Source organism: Clarias gariepinus, chromosome 6 (assembly GCF_024256425.1).
Source record: "Clarias gariepinus isolate MV-2021 ecotype Netherlands chromosome 6, CGAR_prim_01v2, whole genome shotgun sequence".
In the NCBI taxonomy this organism is placed as follows: Eukaryota; Metazoa; Chordata; class Actinopteri; order Siluriformes; family Clariidae; genus Clarias; species Clarias gariepinus.
The window spans coordinates 38,551,436-38,568,065 of NC_071105.1; the positions used below are offsets into that span (position 1 = coordinate 38,551,436).

General features: G+C 37.8%; 1 protein-coding gene across 1 annotated transcript; it reads right to left on the minus strand.

Annotated features, from left to right (window-relative positions):
- Positions 1-1,494: 1,494 nt before the first annotated feature.
- On the minus strand, positions 1,495-16,201 carry LOC128526590 (membrane-spanning 4-domains subfamily A member 8-like). The gene is made up of 8 exons (XM_053498598.1): positions 16,129-16,201; positions 13,047-13,237; positions 10,013-10,123; positions 9,867-9,923; positions 9,528-9,668; positions 7,874-7,987; positions 2,419-2,499; positions 1,495-2,105 (listed from the first exon to the last, which is right to left on the minus strand). The coding sequence occupies exons 2-8, from the start codon at positions 13,206-13,208 to the stop codon at positions 2,016-2,018; spliced, it is 756 nt and encodes a 251-aa protein (XP_053354573.1). The 5' UTR covers positions 13,209-13,237; positions 16,129-16,201; the 3' UTR covers positions 1,495-2,015.
- Between the last annotated feature and the right edge of the window lie 429 nt (positions 16,202-16,630).

The following is a 16,630-nucleotide window of genomic DNA, read 5'->3' on the forward strand; positions in this document are numbered from 1 at the left end:
CTTAAAACCGCCTGGACCATGTGGCTGCCATGTGAATGGAGTCCGCCTGCCCTTTAAATGCCATAATCCGCCCTCCTTCACAACTAATTAATGTACAGTTTTCTGAGCTCAAGTATTTTTTTATAAGAAGAGTGGTTGTGCCCTTTAACAATGACTTCATAATCTGACTTTAGTAAAGTCAAAGATGAATAGAATTTACATAATATCTAGTTATGATAAAATAAAAAATATTCATAAGCATACAGTATCTACCAACAGAGAGTAAAATACTGTTTTGGGAATTCTGGAATGGAAATAAAATGCCTGTGCTAATGTTAACTACTGAACTTTATGTTAGTATTAGCCACAGTATTTCTGTGTAATCGTCTGCATTACATTAACTGAGGATTTACGTAATGCAGTTTTATACAAATAAATTAACTGATATAACACACTCATTAGCATTAGTGCAACTCTGCAGCCAAACTAATGTAAATTTCTGTAATAATATTACTTACTGAGTATTAAAGAGCCCTTACTCCTTAACGGTTAAACACTTCAGGGTTTTTATCGAACTTTCGTTAACTAAGCGCTCGCGCTACTGAGCAAAAGTCACAGCCAAAATGGGGAAAAAAGAAAATATAAATCTAGCCTCAGCTTGTATCTCTCGTGAACTACCTCATATTATATTTTAATCACATAAATAACCCACAGATTTATCTAAATCCAGACAAGACACAATTTTCCACAAACTGTTCCAACTTTAAGTTTTTAAAAATGCATACTTTAATATAAATACATCAGTATTAATATAAAATTATCAGTTAGAGACTAATAAGCACCTGGTGCTATTGAGATATTTATTGACCTTTATGAAAAATGCAACAAAAAAAAAATCCTGGTTTATTAAATTACTGTTTAACTTTGACTACTTTTGAAAAAAAAAAAATTTAATCATGTTTGTGTGTTTTAATTGTTATATAACACTTTTAACAATGGTTACTGCTGCAAAACAGTTTTAGTAATAATAATAATAATTATTATTATTATTATTGAATTTATTCTCACTTACACACTCATCTTCCACACCACTTTATCCTGTGTTCAGGGTTGCGGGAGGCCTGGAGCCTACCCTAAGAGGCTTACAGCACGAGGCGGGGTACACCCAGGACAGAGTGCCAATCCATCACAGGGCAAACACACATACACTCACTCACACACTATTTTATTGTTCTTATTATTTATTTAATTTTATTATTATCATTGGTCACTGCTGTCTTGAAAGAACTGAGAAGTGTTAAATGTTACCCAGAAAGAGTCTACATGACACCCCCCCCCCCCTAATTAATTAATATATTTTTAGCGTTTTAATAACAATAGAAATATGATGGAGAAAAATAACAATGGTACTTGTTATTTTAATGGTAGAAGCTTTGCCTTTAAAACTTAGCTCCTGTTCTGACTTAATCAATAAGCATTCCTTCTTTTTTGTCATGGTACAAAAAAAGAAAACACTTACAAAGTGTCAATTATTTTCTGTAGATGTCATCAGACTTTATTACAGACTTTATATCAGTACAAACCTGTTCATATTAAACCAACTTTTGTTTAGAAACTGCTGTCCTAAAAGAGTAATTAATACCTTCTGACCAATTAGGATCCATAATTTCACAGAGCTGTGGTGTATATTTATTTATTTATCTATTCCTTTGGTTTAATTTGATTAAAAAAAGTAAATAAGTGTTCAGCAAACCAAAAGAAATTGTGAAAAAAAAGTGATTAATATTTTTAACTAGTGAAAGCTGATTAATATTGCTGTACTTTTTAAGAATGTTTTTGAAGCATTTTGAAATCTTTGTGTACATAATATATACTGATTTGTAAATAGGTATTTAATGTGCACTTTTTATTAAATGTGTGATTAGTTATTAAAGTAAACACAGAGACGTGTAGTTAGTTCTAGAGTGTGAGATTTTTATTTTGAGTTAAGTGAAAAATGTTCAAATTATTAACAAGAATAATTTCTAAAATCATCCTCAGTTGTATGCCTCGCCTTTCTCACAGTATGCTGGAGGATTTTCCATTGGTGGAGAGCTCATGGCACCAGCACCCACTGTACTGACTCCCTGTAAAACAAATGTTTGGTAAAGGATGAATAAAAAAATAAAAAAACTTTTGGTATTAGATATGTAACTAAATATGATATGAATTTCAGCTAAAGGCCAGTAAATTAATGGTTAACATAATAATTTAAAAAACACAAATATTCTGATAAAAAAAAAATTATTTAGATTATTATTATTATTATTATTTACCTCATAAAAAATGTTTTTTTTTTTTAAACCTGAATGTTATGACTTTATTGAATCAAACACCCAATTATATAGATTTTTTTTTTTTTTGAGCTCTTCATGACAACCTCCTGCAGGTTTCTCTTACCGGTTGTGCCTGATAAGCTGGGATGGAACTGACCGCAGAAACACCACTGTCTGGGTTCTGAACCACATTGATAATGTTCAGCTGTTAACACATACACAGAGCTTCATAATTACACAATACTTATATTTACACAAGTTGACATTAGGTGCAACAACCCAAATTGTTCAGTATTTGCAATATTCTGGATCATTATTGATCTTAGATAAATATAAAGGCTAAATTTCACATCAGCACTGTTTATTGTCCTGGACTCCAACTCCCAGAATTCCTCAGCACCTCACAATATGGTAAAACTACTCTCCATTCCTATCAACAGAGGTGGGAGGCAACTGAGTATATTTACCTTGTTACTGTACTTAAGTATATTTTTTACATGTGTACTTCACCTGAATAGTTGAATTAAAAAATACGTTTTACTTTTACTCCACCAAATTCTATGAAAAATATCTGTGTTTTTATGTAGCTACATCTATGCATGACTGCAGTGATGTGTAGTATTTAAAGCATGAATTTTGCAGAATTGTTCAGCACCCTCTACAGTTATTGGCACCCCTGGTTAAGATGTGTTTTAGGCTTCTAATTGTCATGATTCCGCGGCTGGCGTGAGTGTGGCATAACTTGCAGAGGCATGATGTTTCTCAAGTTCTCTTTATTTGATATAGTTATTTACAGGAAACAAAACAAAAGCTCTTCTCTTAGAGCATTCATAAACTTGGCTACTTTACTTTTACAAACTTAATGATTCTCACTTCAACAATAATAAACACAACAACAACAAAAGCTAGACATCATCCTCCTTGAAAGCTAACATTTCCTTCCCAGCTGTGTAGACTTTCATCTTCCCCGGAGGAAAAAGCTTTTCAGGCAGCAGGTCATGTTGGTGCTCCACTGCACATCATGACGGTTTTGCAAGCCTACCAGGCTGACCTGCTGAGAGACTTGGCGGGACTCTGGAAGATAGACGGGCATCAAGGATAAGGATCGTACATTCCTCCTTGATGCCCCCATCTCACTGTCCGGCCTGTTTGGCAACGCCGTTCACTCGATCGCCACTAGGTTCATGAGGCAAAGTTATATGAACAAGTCTTCAGGAAATTCCTCCCCCGCCGTGCTCAGGAGTCGGGAATGTCGGCCACCTAGTCTCGACCGGGTCTGACTCTTGCGAGGCGTGAAGCACACAAGGAGAGTGTTTTGAGCCGGGCACCACCTCGTAAAGATTGGGGTGCGGTGCAATCCGCCTTAAAGAAGTCGGATTGGCATACTGTCTTTTTCACAAACAAGTCCTGAGGTTCATGTGCCCAGGACCAGGGGGTGGCCCCCTAATGGGAAGAGGCATGTAGAATTTCTTTTTGAGCATGAAGTGTTCTCTGGCATCCCCAGGAGGTCGGTGTTCATGCTCCACCACCACGGGTGTTTCGGGCAACAGGAGTCTCCAATAAAGCATTAGCTCTTCGGTTTTTCCCTGCCATGTTTCAGGATTCCGAACATCTAACAACCCCCTCCGTTTAACCAAGCCGCCGAGACCTTTTCTTCTTTCAGAGAAACTGGCAGCATGGAAGCTACTGCCAAGTATATCTCCTTGGGTACTGAGCACTGTAGAAGGAAGCCACAGGATTCAGTCTCACATCACCCTCCGCGTTTCAACGGCATGGTCTCCACTTTCGTGAAACCGGAAAGAGACAGAAGTTGCTGGGAAAGAACATTTACTGTATTAAATAGAACATTTTACCCTATCAGACAAAGAGTGAGGCTACTACAGTCGGTATTTCTTGGTTCTCAAGAGAAACAGGGGGCTGCGTCCAATTTTTAGATTTTCACGGGCTGAACCGCTATCTAAAAATAAATAAATACAGCTTCAAAATGTTGACTGTCAAAGTGATTGTTCTCAAATCCTACCAAACGATTGAGTTGTGACAATGAATGTGAAGGATGCATACTTTCATATAGAAATATTGCCACAACACAGGAGGTTCCTGAGGTTCGCTTTCGGGGGCGAAGCTTACCAGTATCGGGTCCTTCCATTTGGTTTAGCTCTCTTACCTGCCCGACTGGCTGGCCCAGTCTCAGTAGCTAGCGCTTCGACATCAGGATGTCGTCCTAGCTTATCTTTGTTTCTTAGGATTGAGACCCAACGCCACGAAAAGCGTGCTCTTTCCTGTTCAGAGGACAACTTATTTGGGTGTCACATGGGATTCGATCGTAAGGCGGGCACAGCTGTCTCCTGCTTGTGTGGAATCCATTCTCAACACTTTCAAGAAAATCAAGCTAGTCCATAGCTAGGAGAGCTTATGCCCTTAAATGGAAGGTATTTGAAAGTTTGTGCATGACGAAGCAGGTAGACCCAGTCCACTGCCGAATTGTTTCAGTTCTGGAGTTTCTGCAAGAAAACTTGTCCTTGGGCTTGTGCCCTAGTATTCTCAGGACGTACGTAGCTGCTATTCCAGCCTGCCACATTCTGATTGATGGGGTTACTGTGGGAACACACTTTTTAGTTGCCCGTTCATTTGTGGAGCTAAACGGTTGAGGACACCCACTAGAGCCACGGTCCCTTTGTGGGATTTATCTATCGTGCTCGAAGGTCTAATTGACACCCCTTTCGAACCACTAGAGTCAGCGCCTGTAAGGTTTCTGACTCTTAAGATGTTTTTTTTGATGGCCATTACCTCTCATCCACACCCGAACTATCTTCCGAAAGTTTCATTCTCAACCATGCACCCTGTTGTTTTTGAAGCCTTCTGTCCTCCGCCTGTTACAGCTTCGGAGCTGGAGAAACTTCATGTACTGAACACAGTAAGTGCTCTTCAGATTCACTTCCACCGCACCAGCGAGTAGCGTAAGTCAGAGCAGCTTTTTATATGCTATGGGGGGTGCAACCCAGGGGCGGCCGTCACTACACAGACCTTGTTACACCGGGTGAGAGATGCTATTGCCCTCTCCTATGAGGTGCGTGGGCTTACTTTGCCTCTAGAAATTAGGGCTCATTCAACCTGGGGAATCACCTCATCTATTGCGCTGGCAAAAGGTATTCTCCTGCAGCAAGTGTGTGACGCGGCAGGTTGGTCCTCTCTGCACACATTTGTTAGATTTTATAGTCTGGATGTTCATGCTACTCCGGGCTCACGGGTCCTTCGAGTCAGCCTCCCAGATACAGTTCTGAGACCTCCTCGGCCTTGTGCGCACACGCTACACAACCTTGGGGTCCAGACACTTGCAGTGCGGCGTGTAGCATCGAGTGTAGCCTTTGAAAGGGAACGTCTCGGGTTACTTTGCTGTAATCCTGTTCCCTGAAAAGGCGGGAACGAGATGCTGCACTCCAATGCCGCAGTGCCTGCGTGACTGGACATCCTTCAGACAAAATTGATCTGAGGAATGTTTCCAGTTCACTCTTATTTATAACCTGCAGGTGCACTTCATCAGATGACGTCACCTGACTGAGGTTATATATGCCAAAATTTGGCGTGTTTGTTACACACATGCTTCACAACCGGCAACACAGATAGATGTCCCCATAGCATTTTCACGCAGCATCTCATTCCCACCTTTTCAGGGAACAGGGTTACAGCAAAGTAACCCGAAACGATTCTTCTCTTTTCACTAGGCAAGGTGGCAAAATACACTTGTCCAGCCTTGTATGTCACTGTTCCAGTTGTTTTAAACTTCTTAATGATTTCTCTGACTGTGGATTTGGGCAAGTTTAGGCAAGTGGCTATTTTCTTGTAGCCATTGCCTGACTTATGAAGGTTGACACACATCTGCCTTACTTGAATTAGGTGTTTTCTTGTTCTTCCCATGTTGAAGAGTGGATAAGAGATATACGCCTCTGAGTCATGTTATATTTATATCACAGGAAAAAAGATGAAGTCATGAATTATTAATAAAATGTTTCTAAATACCCTGATCAACTTTATAAACTATGATACAAATTTTTAAAAATGCTTAAATTACATTTATTTTATCAGAATTGTTAGGGGTGCCAATAATTGTAGAACAGGTGATTTTTATAAAAAAAACCCTGTATTTTTAAATTCAGTGTGAGATTATGCTCCTGCAACAACAACAACAACAACAAAATTATTAGAAGCCTAAGAGCACAAGGGGTGACAATAATTTTGGAGGGCTCTATATGACTTGAAACATGACTAAAAATGTTACAGGTATTTGTAATCAGAAGCAGATCTGGTTGGAGAGAAAGCTTTTACTATAAAAAAGACTACCGTGGGATAATATACGTTTTTATACTTGAGTAATTTGTAGGTATTTCTGTATTTTCCTTAAGTAGACATGTAAATGAAAGACATTTAACAGTAAGAGTAATATATACCCTAGGGAGTCTCTATATTTACTCATGACAACTACACTTCCATTTGGGCCTGCCTAGTGCGTTCACACTAACTCAGTCATCTGAAGTTGGAAACAAAATGGATGTTATATTCACTACAAATAATACTAAAAATAGATTGAACAAGCATTTTGATTATATGAACATTTAACTGGCTAAAGTATTTTAGTATTTAGCAAGTAAACAGAAAAAAATATATAAGCAATAAATAAAGCCGTTATTTCTTGTTCTTACTTATTATCTTGTGCACCTAATTGGAAGAAGTTTACAAAAGTCTACAAATAATTAGCCTCTGCAAGTCATAATTATGAGTCAGAAAGCCAGATGGTTTCTAGTGAGAGATCAGAAATTTGAACACAGTTTAATAACACACATCTCATTACACATCGATTTGGGATCTTGACATCACAGCAAAGTGCATTCTTCGAAATTGCCATGTTGGACACCACCTGCTTTGTTTTGCTCTAGACTGCCCATCCACACTTGCAGTCAGGTGTATGTAGCCTGTTTGCTTAGTCTTCTGAACATTTATCAATTGTGTTTGGCTTTCATTTGTTAGTAATATGGATTCAAATCATTTACAAGTTGCATCTTCTCCAAATACCAGTCCCTGGCATCCTTCGACAACTTGTCATGGTAAATCCTATTATCTTTTTTTTCATTTTCTTTCCATTTAAGCATTTGTTTGCATTGGTATCTGTCCACATTTCTCATGACTTTGTATTTATTATGTCATTAATGACAGTGACATACTATAGTAGCTAGCAAGATGGTTGACACACCCCACAATGTAAAGCCTTCCCAACACATTCCAAAGCCTTACTGCAAAAGTAGCAAAAAAACACTGATAAGGAAACACCATCTTTATTTGCAGTTTCCTGCAGGAACACAGTAGATTTTGAAGTTTGTTTTGGTCACACGTCAGTACACAAACTTCGAATTCCCCAATAACACACTAGACACAATCCACTGACAGAGGGGGGCACTCTTAACACCAAGGTGTGTGGTTCGAACCCTGTTCGCTATCCAATTAGCCTGCATTTGACTCCACATACACTTTTATATATACTTAAATAAATAAATTAATAAATCAATTATTAATGAAAATTTATTTACAGTAGGTTGATCGGTGCAGGTGGCTTTGCAAGTGAAGGCGGAAACTGCAATAGAGATGGCAAGCTGGAGCAGAGAGAAAACCAGTAGAACTCCACTGATTCCATTGGTACGGCTCTGAAATAAAGATCCACAATACAAAAATACAGCTACAAATACAAAGCCTATTTAATTAAAAAATTTAGAAAATTCTTTAACTCGGGTTACGAGCATAATTCGTTCCGGAAGCGGGCTCATTTTCCAAAACACTCGTAAACCAAATTTAATTTTCCTATAAGAAATAATTGAAACTCAAATTATTCGTTCCACAGCCCAAACAAATACATAAAAATAATTAACACACAATATAAAGTAGAACTAAAACAAATTAACCTGCACTTTACCTTTTTAAAAAAGTAAAAAGAAATCCCGACAGATGAGTGTTTTTGTTTAAGTGTTTTACGCTGTGTGTGTGTGTGTGTGTGTGTGTGTGTGTGTGTGAAGCCCCTCCTGTCCCGAGAAAGAGTGTGTGAACCGGCAAATTGTCAAATTACGCGCACGCACACACATAAGAGAGGCTGAGGGAGAAAGTTGATTTTTAACCTTCTAATGAACCTTTATTACACAGTAAACATTACTTATTTGAATTTCACATAAACACATTAATGGAAAGACTGTTTTGTCTGGAAAAATAACAAGGAACATCGCTAATGACACTCATGTGAGCGCTTAAAAATGGAATTACTGCTGTAAAGTAAAACATATATGTGTATATGAAGCACCTCCTCTCTGTTTCACACAAACACACACACACACACACTTTACCCTGCGCGTGAGAGAGAGAGAGAGAGAGAGAGTGTGTGTGGACGCCCCCCCCCACACACACACTCTCTCTCTCCTCACAGAAACTGACCCCCAGGTACGGTGTCAAATTACGTGCACGCACACACATAGCATATTTGGCGTAGCTGGGGCGGCAGCTGACGACCATCATGCATTGCGGGGGGTTTGCAATGTGTTCACCCTGTTGGGGAAGGGTGTTTGGGTTAGTGGCTTCGGCCATGTTTGTGTGTGACCTGTTGAATATGCTCCGGTTTATGCTAAGGCTAAATTGAATGTAAATTCTCGTGTGAATGTGCTGCTCATGCTATACATGCTGTGTGCAAAATAAAGTACTCCCAGCCATTGCATTGGGCAGCAATTAAGCTCACTTGTCTCTACAACATCCTTTCCGGCGGTAAAACGCTACAATATGTTTTACACACACATGTGGTCACAGTGTTATAGTAAACAGTACATGCATGCATGGATGTTGATTATACCAGTAAAAGATGAGCACTAAGACTCTTACCTAGAATTCCGCAGCTCAAGAGAGAGAAAACCCGCTCGGCATCAAAACAAGAAGCGCATGCGTAATACATGATACTCTGTGCTCGTAAACCAAGACAATGCTCCAAATCAAATTTTATTAGAAATTTTTGCTCGTCTTGCGAAACACTCGTAAACCGCGTTACTCGTAATCCAAGGTTTTACTGTATTTACTTAAATAATATTTCAAATGCTTAATATATTTTTCTTTACCTTTTATTACACGGTATTGTTTTGTTTGTTTATTTTTTTGCCTATTCTTTCCCTGCCACATTTTACACTAAAATGATAAGGAATTGATAAATCATACCCTTGCGATGTAATCAGCGCAACTATAACTGTAACCATAATAGTAGCAGCCATGAGGTATCACCAAATCTATAGAAAGAATGATGATGGCGATTCCTGCAGCTATCGCGGTAAAGATATTCAGCACCATAGTGGCCCTCACCTGAAAAGGCAAACACACAAACAGAAGACAAAATCAAGGTAAATCAGTTAAGAAAATGATTCAAAGAAAAAAGACACTGAGGGCGTAAGAAAAAATACCTTAGCAAATAAAAAAAATCAAAATCTTACTTGAAAAGACAAACAGAAAAGCAATCTATGTGCAGTTTCATTTTGAAAGACGCTGTTGGTGATTACGTACCACACAGGCATTAAGCTTGTTGCTCGCTGAAACAGCCAGAGAACCCGCGCTGATGTGCTGTAAGTGCAGATTTGAAACATTTTAACTCTATATATACACACAGTACATTTGAAGTTTAAAAAAAAAAACAGAATTAAAAAACTTACAATCAGTGAGCCCCAGAACACAACTCCAGAGAACACGCTGATGGTCCAACCAGGGACCGCCATCACGATACCAAACAATATGGTCAACAAACCAATCATTATTTGGACGGCCTGTGGTTAAACACACACACTTTTTAAAAAAATATAATAAGTACTATTTTGTTTATATATTTATTTTTGTCCTATACTGTATATTAAGCTGTTCATGAAGTCTAATTAGACAGTCAGATGTGTGAGATGTGGGACAGGGTGTTGATTAATGAAATCCATCTTGTCTGCTGAAAATTTGAGGACTGAGGGCTACTAATAATGTTAATGTTGTTTAGGAGGAATGTGTCACAACATACTGCTTTCTATAGGGCTGTGTATCTTCAGGACCCAGGGCTCGGAATTGCGACCATTTTGGTCGCATATACTCCCGAAATTTCATCTATGCGACCTCAAAATATATTTGGGAGCATTGGTGCGAGTGCATGTAATTGTTGCTGTGCGACCTGTTTTAATTTCTCTACAAATTAAACAGATTAATACGTTAACAGTATGTATGTGTTCTGTGCGCTGAATGCTGATACGATGACGTTCTGCCGCTGAGAGCTGTCAATCACTCAGTCAGGTGACGGCGCTAACTACAGCAGGGAAATTTAAATTTAAAGAAGTGAAGAAGAGGGAAAATGAAAAGAACACTGACTCATTTCTTTTGCAAACCATATAACGTTACAAATAATGCCGCTAGTGATAGTGATCATGTAGTGAATGTTGATTCACCAGCAGAAAAGAAGGCGTACAGTTTTTGGAGGAAATAGCTGAAAGACTTCGAGTGGCTCCGCTATGAAAATGGCTCTATGCACTGCATTCACTGTAAAACCTGTGGGACGCAGTTTGCAGGTAACATAGCGTTTGCCACTGAATCTACGCACTTTAAGCGCGAGAGCTTGGTCAAACACGGTGAGAGTGCCAAACACAAGAAATGTAGGGACAAGTGTGTAGCAAAAAGTTCAGTTTCAACAGGTTCGATCGTTGAGGCTTTTAATCAACTGGATACTGCCAGCCGTTCCGCACAGTTGGCAGAACTGAACGTAAAATTTAACACGGCATACACTATCGCCAAAGAAGAGCTCGCCTTTACTAAATTGAAACCCATGTTGCAGCTAATGAAAAAGAACGGTATTGCAATTAACATGACATATGCAAATGACAAGTCACGTGCCAATATCATCGGCGTAATAGCAGATACCCTCCGTGAGAACACTGCAGTTAAAGTAGCATCAGCCCAGTACAACTCATTCATGATCGATGGAGAAACTGACCTGTCTGTCAAGGAGTGATTGTGTATGTCCGCATCCTGCTTGGCGGACTGCCCACAACCATCCTCGTCGGGCATGTTGAGGTGAAACATGCTAATGCTGATGGTGAGTTGTGTCTTCTTCTTCTTTTTTTCTAATTATTTAATAGCTGATTTGTTATTGCATGTATATTAGTCTACTATATTAATTTAACTTTTAAAAATTGTATTGAGTGTCTTACTGAATGTGTTTGTTGGTTTTTATATAATAAATGGATTTGTTTGTTAAAGTGTTAATGATGTTAGACCCATTTAAATATGTATTAAACTAGTGGGAAATATTTTAGGAATCTATGCAGCCACTAAGTCAGCATTTGCTGGTCTTGGAAAGTCATGCCACAACTGGATGCAGTGGACAGTGGCTATGGGAGCTGATGGAGCAGCTGTAAATCTTGGGAAGAAGGGAGGTGTATCAGTCAAACTCCAAGAAGAGGCAGAAGACCGAATTTCAAATCCTGGTCACAGGATATGTAAGCTTCAGTGATTTGTTGTAGCTGTTTGTTGTTAGTGTTGATTGGTGTTGTTTTCAAATTAAAGAAATCTGTTAATATACAATTTGTAGTTGTGGTGGTCATTAATTTTTGGTGGGTCCTCCTAAATTTTTGCTGGTGCTCCTATTTTTTTGAAGTTGGGAGCACCAGTGCTACCAAATAAAAAAAGTAATTTCGAGCCCTGGGACCGGTCAAAGTACACCATAAAAGCTTCTATTGTGCACATGCAAGCATCATAAATGGGCCTTGATACCATGAAAAAAGGTGTCTTGGTCTGTTTTGTCCTGCCTTCTTTAACAACTTATTCATACCTGGCATTGTTTATCTGGGGACGCAATTGTGAGTGAGTGTGATGGTCTGCTTAATGTTCTACTGGGAAAATGGATCAATGGTGTTAGCCCATATCAGGCATGATCCTAAATAAATTACAGTGGCATGATTGCTTTATCCCTTATATCTTCCACTATTTTTTTTTTCACTAAATGGAAAGTACAGTCCGATAACATGATCTGGGGTGATTCACTTGGTCAGGTATAGGCTCAGCAACATAATGTGGCAATAAAATAAAGTCAGGGATGACCTGAATTTACTGAATGACCAAGTTATTACATCTATGCAGTTTTTCTTCCCAGATGGAACAGCCATATCCAAGGACTCAGATTATGAAGGAGTTATTCTGGCTGTATGAGGAATCATTTTTACACATGAATTGACCACTAAAGAGTTCTGATCTTGACCTCTTTATAAGTCTTGAGGGTGTGCTGGAGAAGACCTTACAAAATAGTATGACTCTCCCAATCATCAACACAAGATTTCGCCAAATAACTAATGCAACTCTGGATGGAAATAAGTGATGCGATATTGTGTAAGGGTGTTGAAACAAAGCCAGGGTAAATGCACAAATTGATAATTTCTCTATATGGTCATGCATACTATAGTATATCACTATAATTATGTTAACAAAGTTATCAGTTATGTTTATTTCTGTATTCATTTATTAGATTTTGTCATTATATAAAAAATACCAAGATTAACACAAGGTAAAAATGTTAAGTTAATGCTTTATGATTGAAGTTACTATTTCATATTTCATCATTATATACAGAACTTCTTTAAGAACTTCTGTGTTTAATAGACAAATACTTAAGCCACACTTCAAAAATGTATTTCCTTTTGACTGTGATGTAATAGTGAAACTTACACCCAGCACTTTAGGTTCTCCTTTCAGGAATTTCTGCAGAGGGCTTTGAGTCTGAGATGAATTTTGTTCTGCTGCAACTGGAACTGTTGATGAGGGAACAACTTGAGTGACGATTCTGTAGCCACTTCCCACATTATTAAGTGGTATAGGAGCACTGGCCATCTTTAAAAAAAAAACTCTGGATTTTTAATCTGTAAATAAAATAATATCAACATTTGGTATAATGTGAGAAGAAATGGTCGTACAAAATGTGACATCAATAACATGGTTTCTAGGTTTCGAGCAGCTTCCAAAATCTGTTTCAAGATTGCCAACACTATTTTGGCCATTTTAAAAAGAAAACGGAATTTATACACGTTATCCACCAAACAAAGAAAAAAAAAACAAACACCCAACAACAGCCCAAATCCAGTCTGGACTCAGACACCCCAAGCTATTCACTTCTATTCAGTGAGTATAATGAAAAACAGGAAGAGAAAAATAACCCTAAATGAACAACCATCTAATAACCCTAGATTCACCACTTGTGCCATCAGTGGAATTATCAGTAGAAAGAACAGATGAAGAAAAGAAACATTATTAACCACTCAATGAAAAATCGCCCTCTGGACAAGTGAATGAAAATAGGTGACAGACCTCACCTATCGTGGGTCAAGCTAAACAAGGATCTCTGGAGGAAGCTTTCAATGGATGATTTAACTGCCAAAATGCCACCCTTTTGTGATAGCAAGAAGCCAAAAAGAATAGGAAGAAGTTGGAAAACCTTAAGCAGCTGATCAAGATACATCATTAAATAACAACCACCAGGATGAGGAACCAATACCCATCTATCACATGAGCTGAAAATCATGTTCTTAAAAAAACATGGATACCACGATTAAGATGAGACACAGTGGAATCTCAAGGTTGTAGCTACCCATATCACATGGTATAAAATGAGGAGTCAACTGCCAAACCACAATCAGAGGTTGGCACAAAATAAAAAATGGCTTTTACAGAAGATTTTTTAACTGCCTCATAACCATCAAGAAAATGCCAAACAAGCAGAAAATTGAGTGCTTCTAGAGCAGTATATAAACAACTGCTGATGAATATAATGATACAACCTCAAGTCACTCTACCACAAATAAATTTATCTTTCTATTATCAAATATTTCCTCGATCTTAAAATACACAAAAATGAAGTCATCTGTGGTATTATATTTACCAAATCCAAGATTTTTTTTAATCCTAAGAAAAAAATTCAAGTACAGTAAAACCTCGGATTACGAGTAACGCGGTTTGCGAGTGTTCTGCAATACGAGCAAAGATTTTAAATTAATTTTGACTTGAGAAACAAACAAGTCTTGGTTTACGAGCACCGAGTATTATGTATCACGCGTGCGCTTCTTGTTTTGTGGTCATGTGATCACAACTGAGCCAACGGTTTTTCTCTTTCCTTAGAGAGGGGGTGCTTCACTTACACACAACCGGCATGGTGTCAAATTACATGCGCGCACACAAATAACACACACTTCGCAGCGCAAGAGAGAGAAAAACACACACACAGCGCCTGTGTGCATAAATGGAAACACTTATCTGTAGAGATTTATTTTTACTTTTTTGAGGTAAAGTGCAGGGTAATTTGTTTTATTTTTACTTTATATTTCGTGTTAATTTTTTTATATATATATATATTTTTTTTTTGGGCTGTGGAACGAATAATCTTAATTTCCATTATTTCTTATGGGAAAATATGCTTTGATTTACGATTGTTTCCCGAACGAATTATGCCTGTAAATTGAGGTTCCATTGTAATATAAAGCATTGGATTGCGAGTAACTTAGTCTGAGAGTATTTTGCAAGATGAACAAATCTTTTAATACATTTTTACTTGTTAAACAAGCAAGGTCTTGTATGATTAGTACCTATATGCTTTGTCTACTGAGCGTCACATGATCACAACTGAGCCGAAGGTTCTTTTCTCTCTCGCTGTGGGATTGTGGGTAATCGTCTCCAATGCTCAGTTAGCATGCCTCACTCGTATAGTCAGCATGTGTGCACATATTTTGTTTAACCCTGACTACCCCAACCCAAGATATTCAGCTGTTTCCTCTATCAAGAAGTATCCTGCATAGGCAAAGTATTAATACCAGCTAAAAAGCTGTAAAATCTGAAGTATCTGAAACTTTCTGTATGAAATGCTGGCATCCCAGGAACTTATTTAATGGCCCAAATATATGGAAAGGTTTAGAGCGAGGTCAAGACTGTACAAGGATTAGTGATAACTCCCAGCCGAATTTCTGCCATGTGCAAGTGTTGTTCCGCAAAAAGAATCTTCACAGGAACCACTGCAATCTACTGATGTCTTCTGTAAATCTCAATCGCTTTTATGCCTTATTAACCAGAAACTTCACTACAAGTTGCGTTTATATTTGGTCGCTATTAAAATGAACCAATAAATAAATTCATTAAATTAAAGCTTTAAATGTTCTTTGACAGCATTTGATAACACTTACACTAAGATGGTAACATATTGAGCCATATTATCCCAAGTGTCTGTTTTATTATGCTTGAAGCAGACACTCATTTTGATTATGTTAAACAGAGCAAATAGAAAAAACCTCACAACTTTAAAGAAGACATCCTTCATATCCCTGAGAGCACTTTGGTTAGATTTTAGATAGATTTCAGGCAAAACAGAAAAACTTTTTTAAACACACAATAAAATACATTTCCTCAGTTAAAACGTTAAGATCATTCAATGGTAACAACATTTACTTGAGAAAATTTTTTTTCTCTGCATACTTCTAATTTTAACACATCATTTTTACTTTCACTTTGGTACATTTCTCAGAATCTTTGTTTTTTTTCTTCATTTCCCAAAACAATCTTTGTATTTACTCTGAACATGACATTAGAGGTAAATCTACAAAGTAAAATGGTCCATAATCACCCAATTTGCAAGGCAAACTAACTAAAGGAAACCAGTTAAAAGTGTTTTCATGCTGTAACCAGACTTTAAAACAAAGACTGATCCCATTACATGTCTGTTATAAAAAGAAAAGCAGTTATTTTAATAAACACAAAAATACTTATTTACCTCCTGTCTTTTTAACAGTGCAGTCTCTCTTTTTCTTTGTGTGTGCTAATAAATGGTTTTCCCCTTTTGCTCTTTGTATTATATGCACCTCCTTAAAGCTTGACGGGAATTCAATGCAGGAGGGGGGGGGGGCGTTGGGGGGTAAACGATTTAGCAACAGAGCTGATGTCTGTACACGCCACAGACTTCTCAATAAAGGAAGTCCATAGCTGAAGTCTTCCCAGCAGCACATAATAAATACTGCCTAAATAACATGACCTGAGGTCTGGCTTTAAACAGACACAGCAAAAAGACACGTCACATTAATCATCTATATACAGTGTAGCTGCATGGAATGATTAGTTGCAGTTAGCTACATGGCATGATAAGTGAATTAACTGTGTCACCATCACAGCACTGTATACGTTATCCACATAATGCTCACTTTTGTAATAACTCTAGAAATCTTTAAGAAGGAGAATTTACTACTGTACCATTATTTGTACTGGTAATGAACTATGTC

Excerpts from the sequence above, each read along its gene's own strand:
- LOC128526590 (XM_053498598.1), bottom strand. The coding sequence starts at position 13,208 with ATGGCCAGTGCTCCTATACCACTTAATAATGTGGGAAGTGGCTACAGA. Across the intron at positions 9,669-9,866 it reads ACAAGCTTAATGCCTGTGTG|GTGAGGGCCACTATGGTGCT; the intron begins GTACGTAATCAC and ends TTGCCTTTTCAG. Across the intron at positions 2,500-7,873 it reads CCTGCACCGATCAACCTACT|CTGAACATTATCAATGTGGT; the intron begins GTAAATAAATTT and ends ATGTGTTAACAG.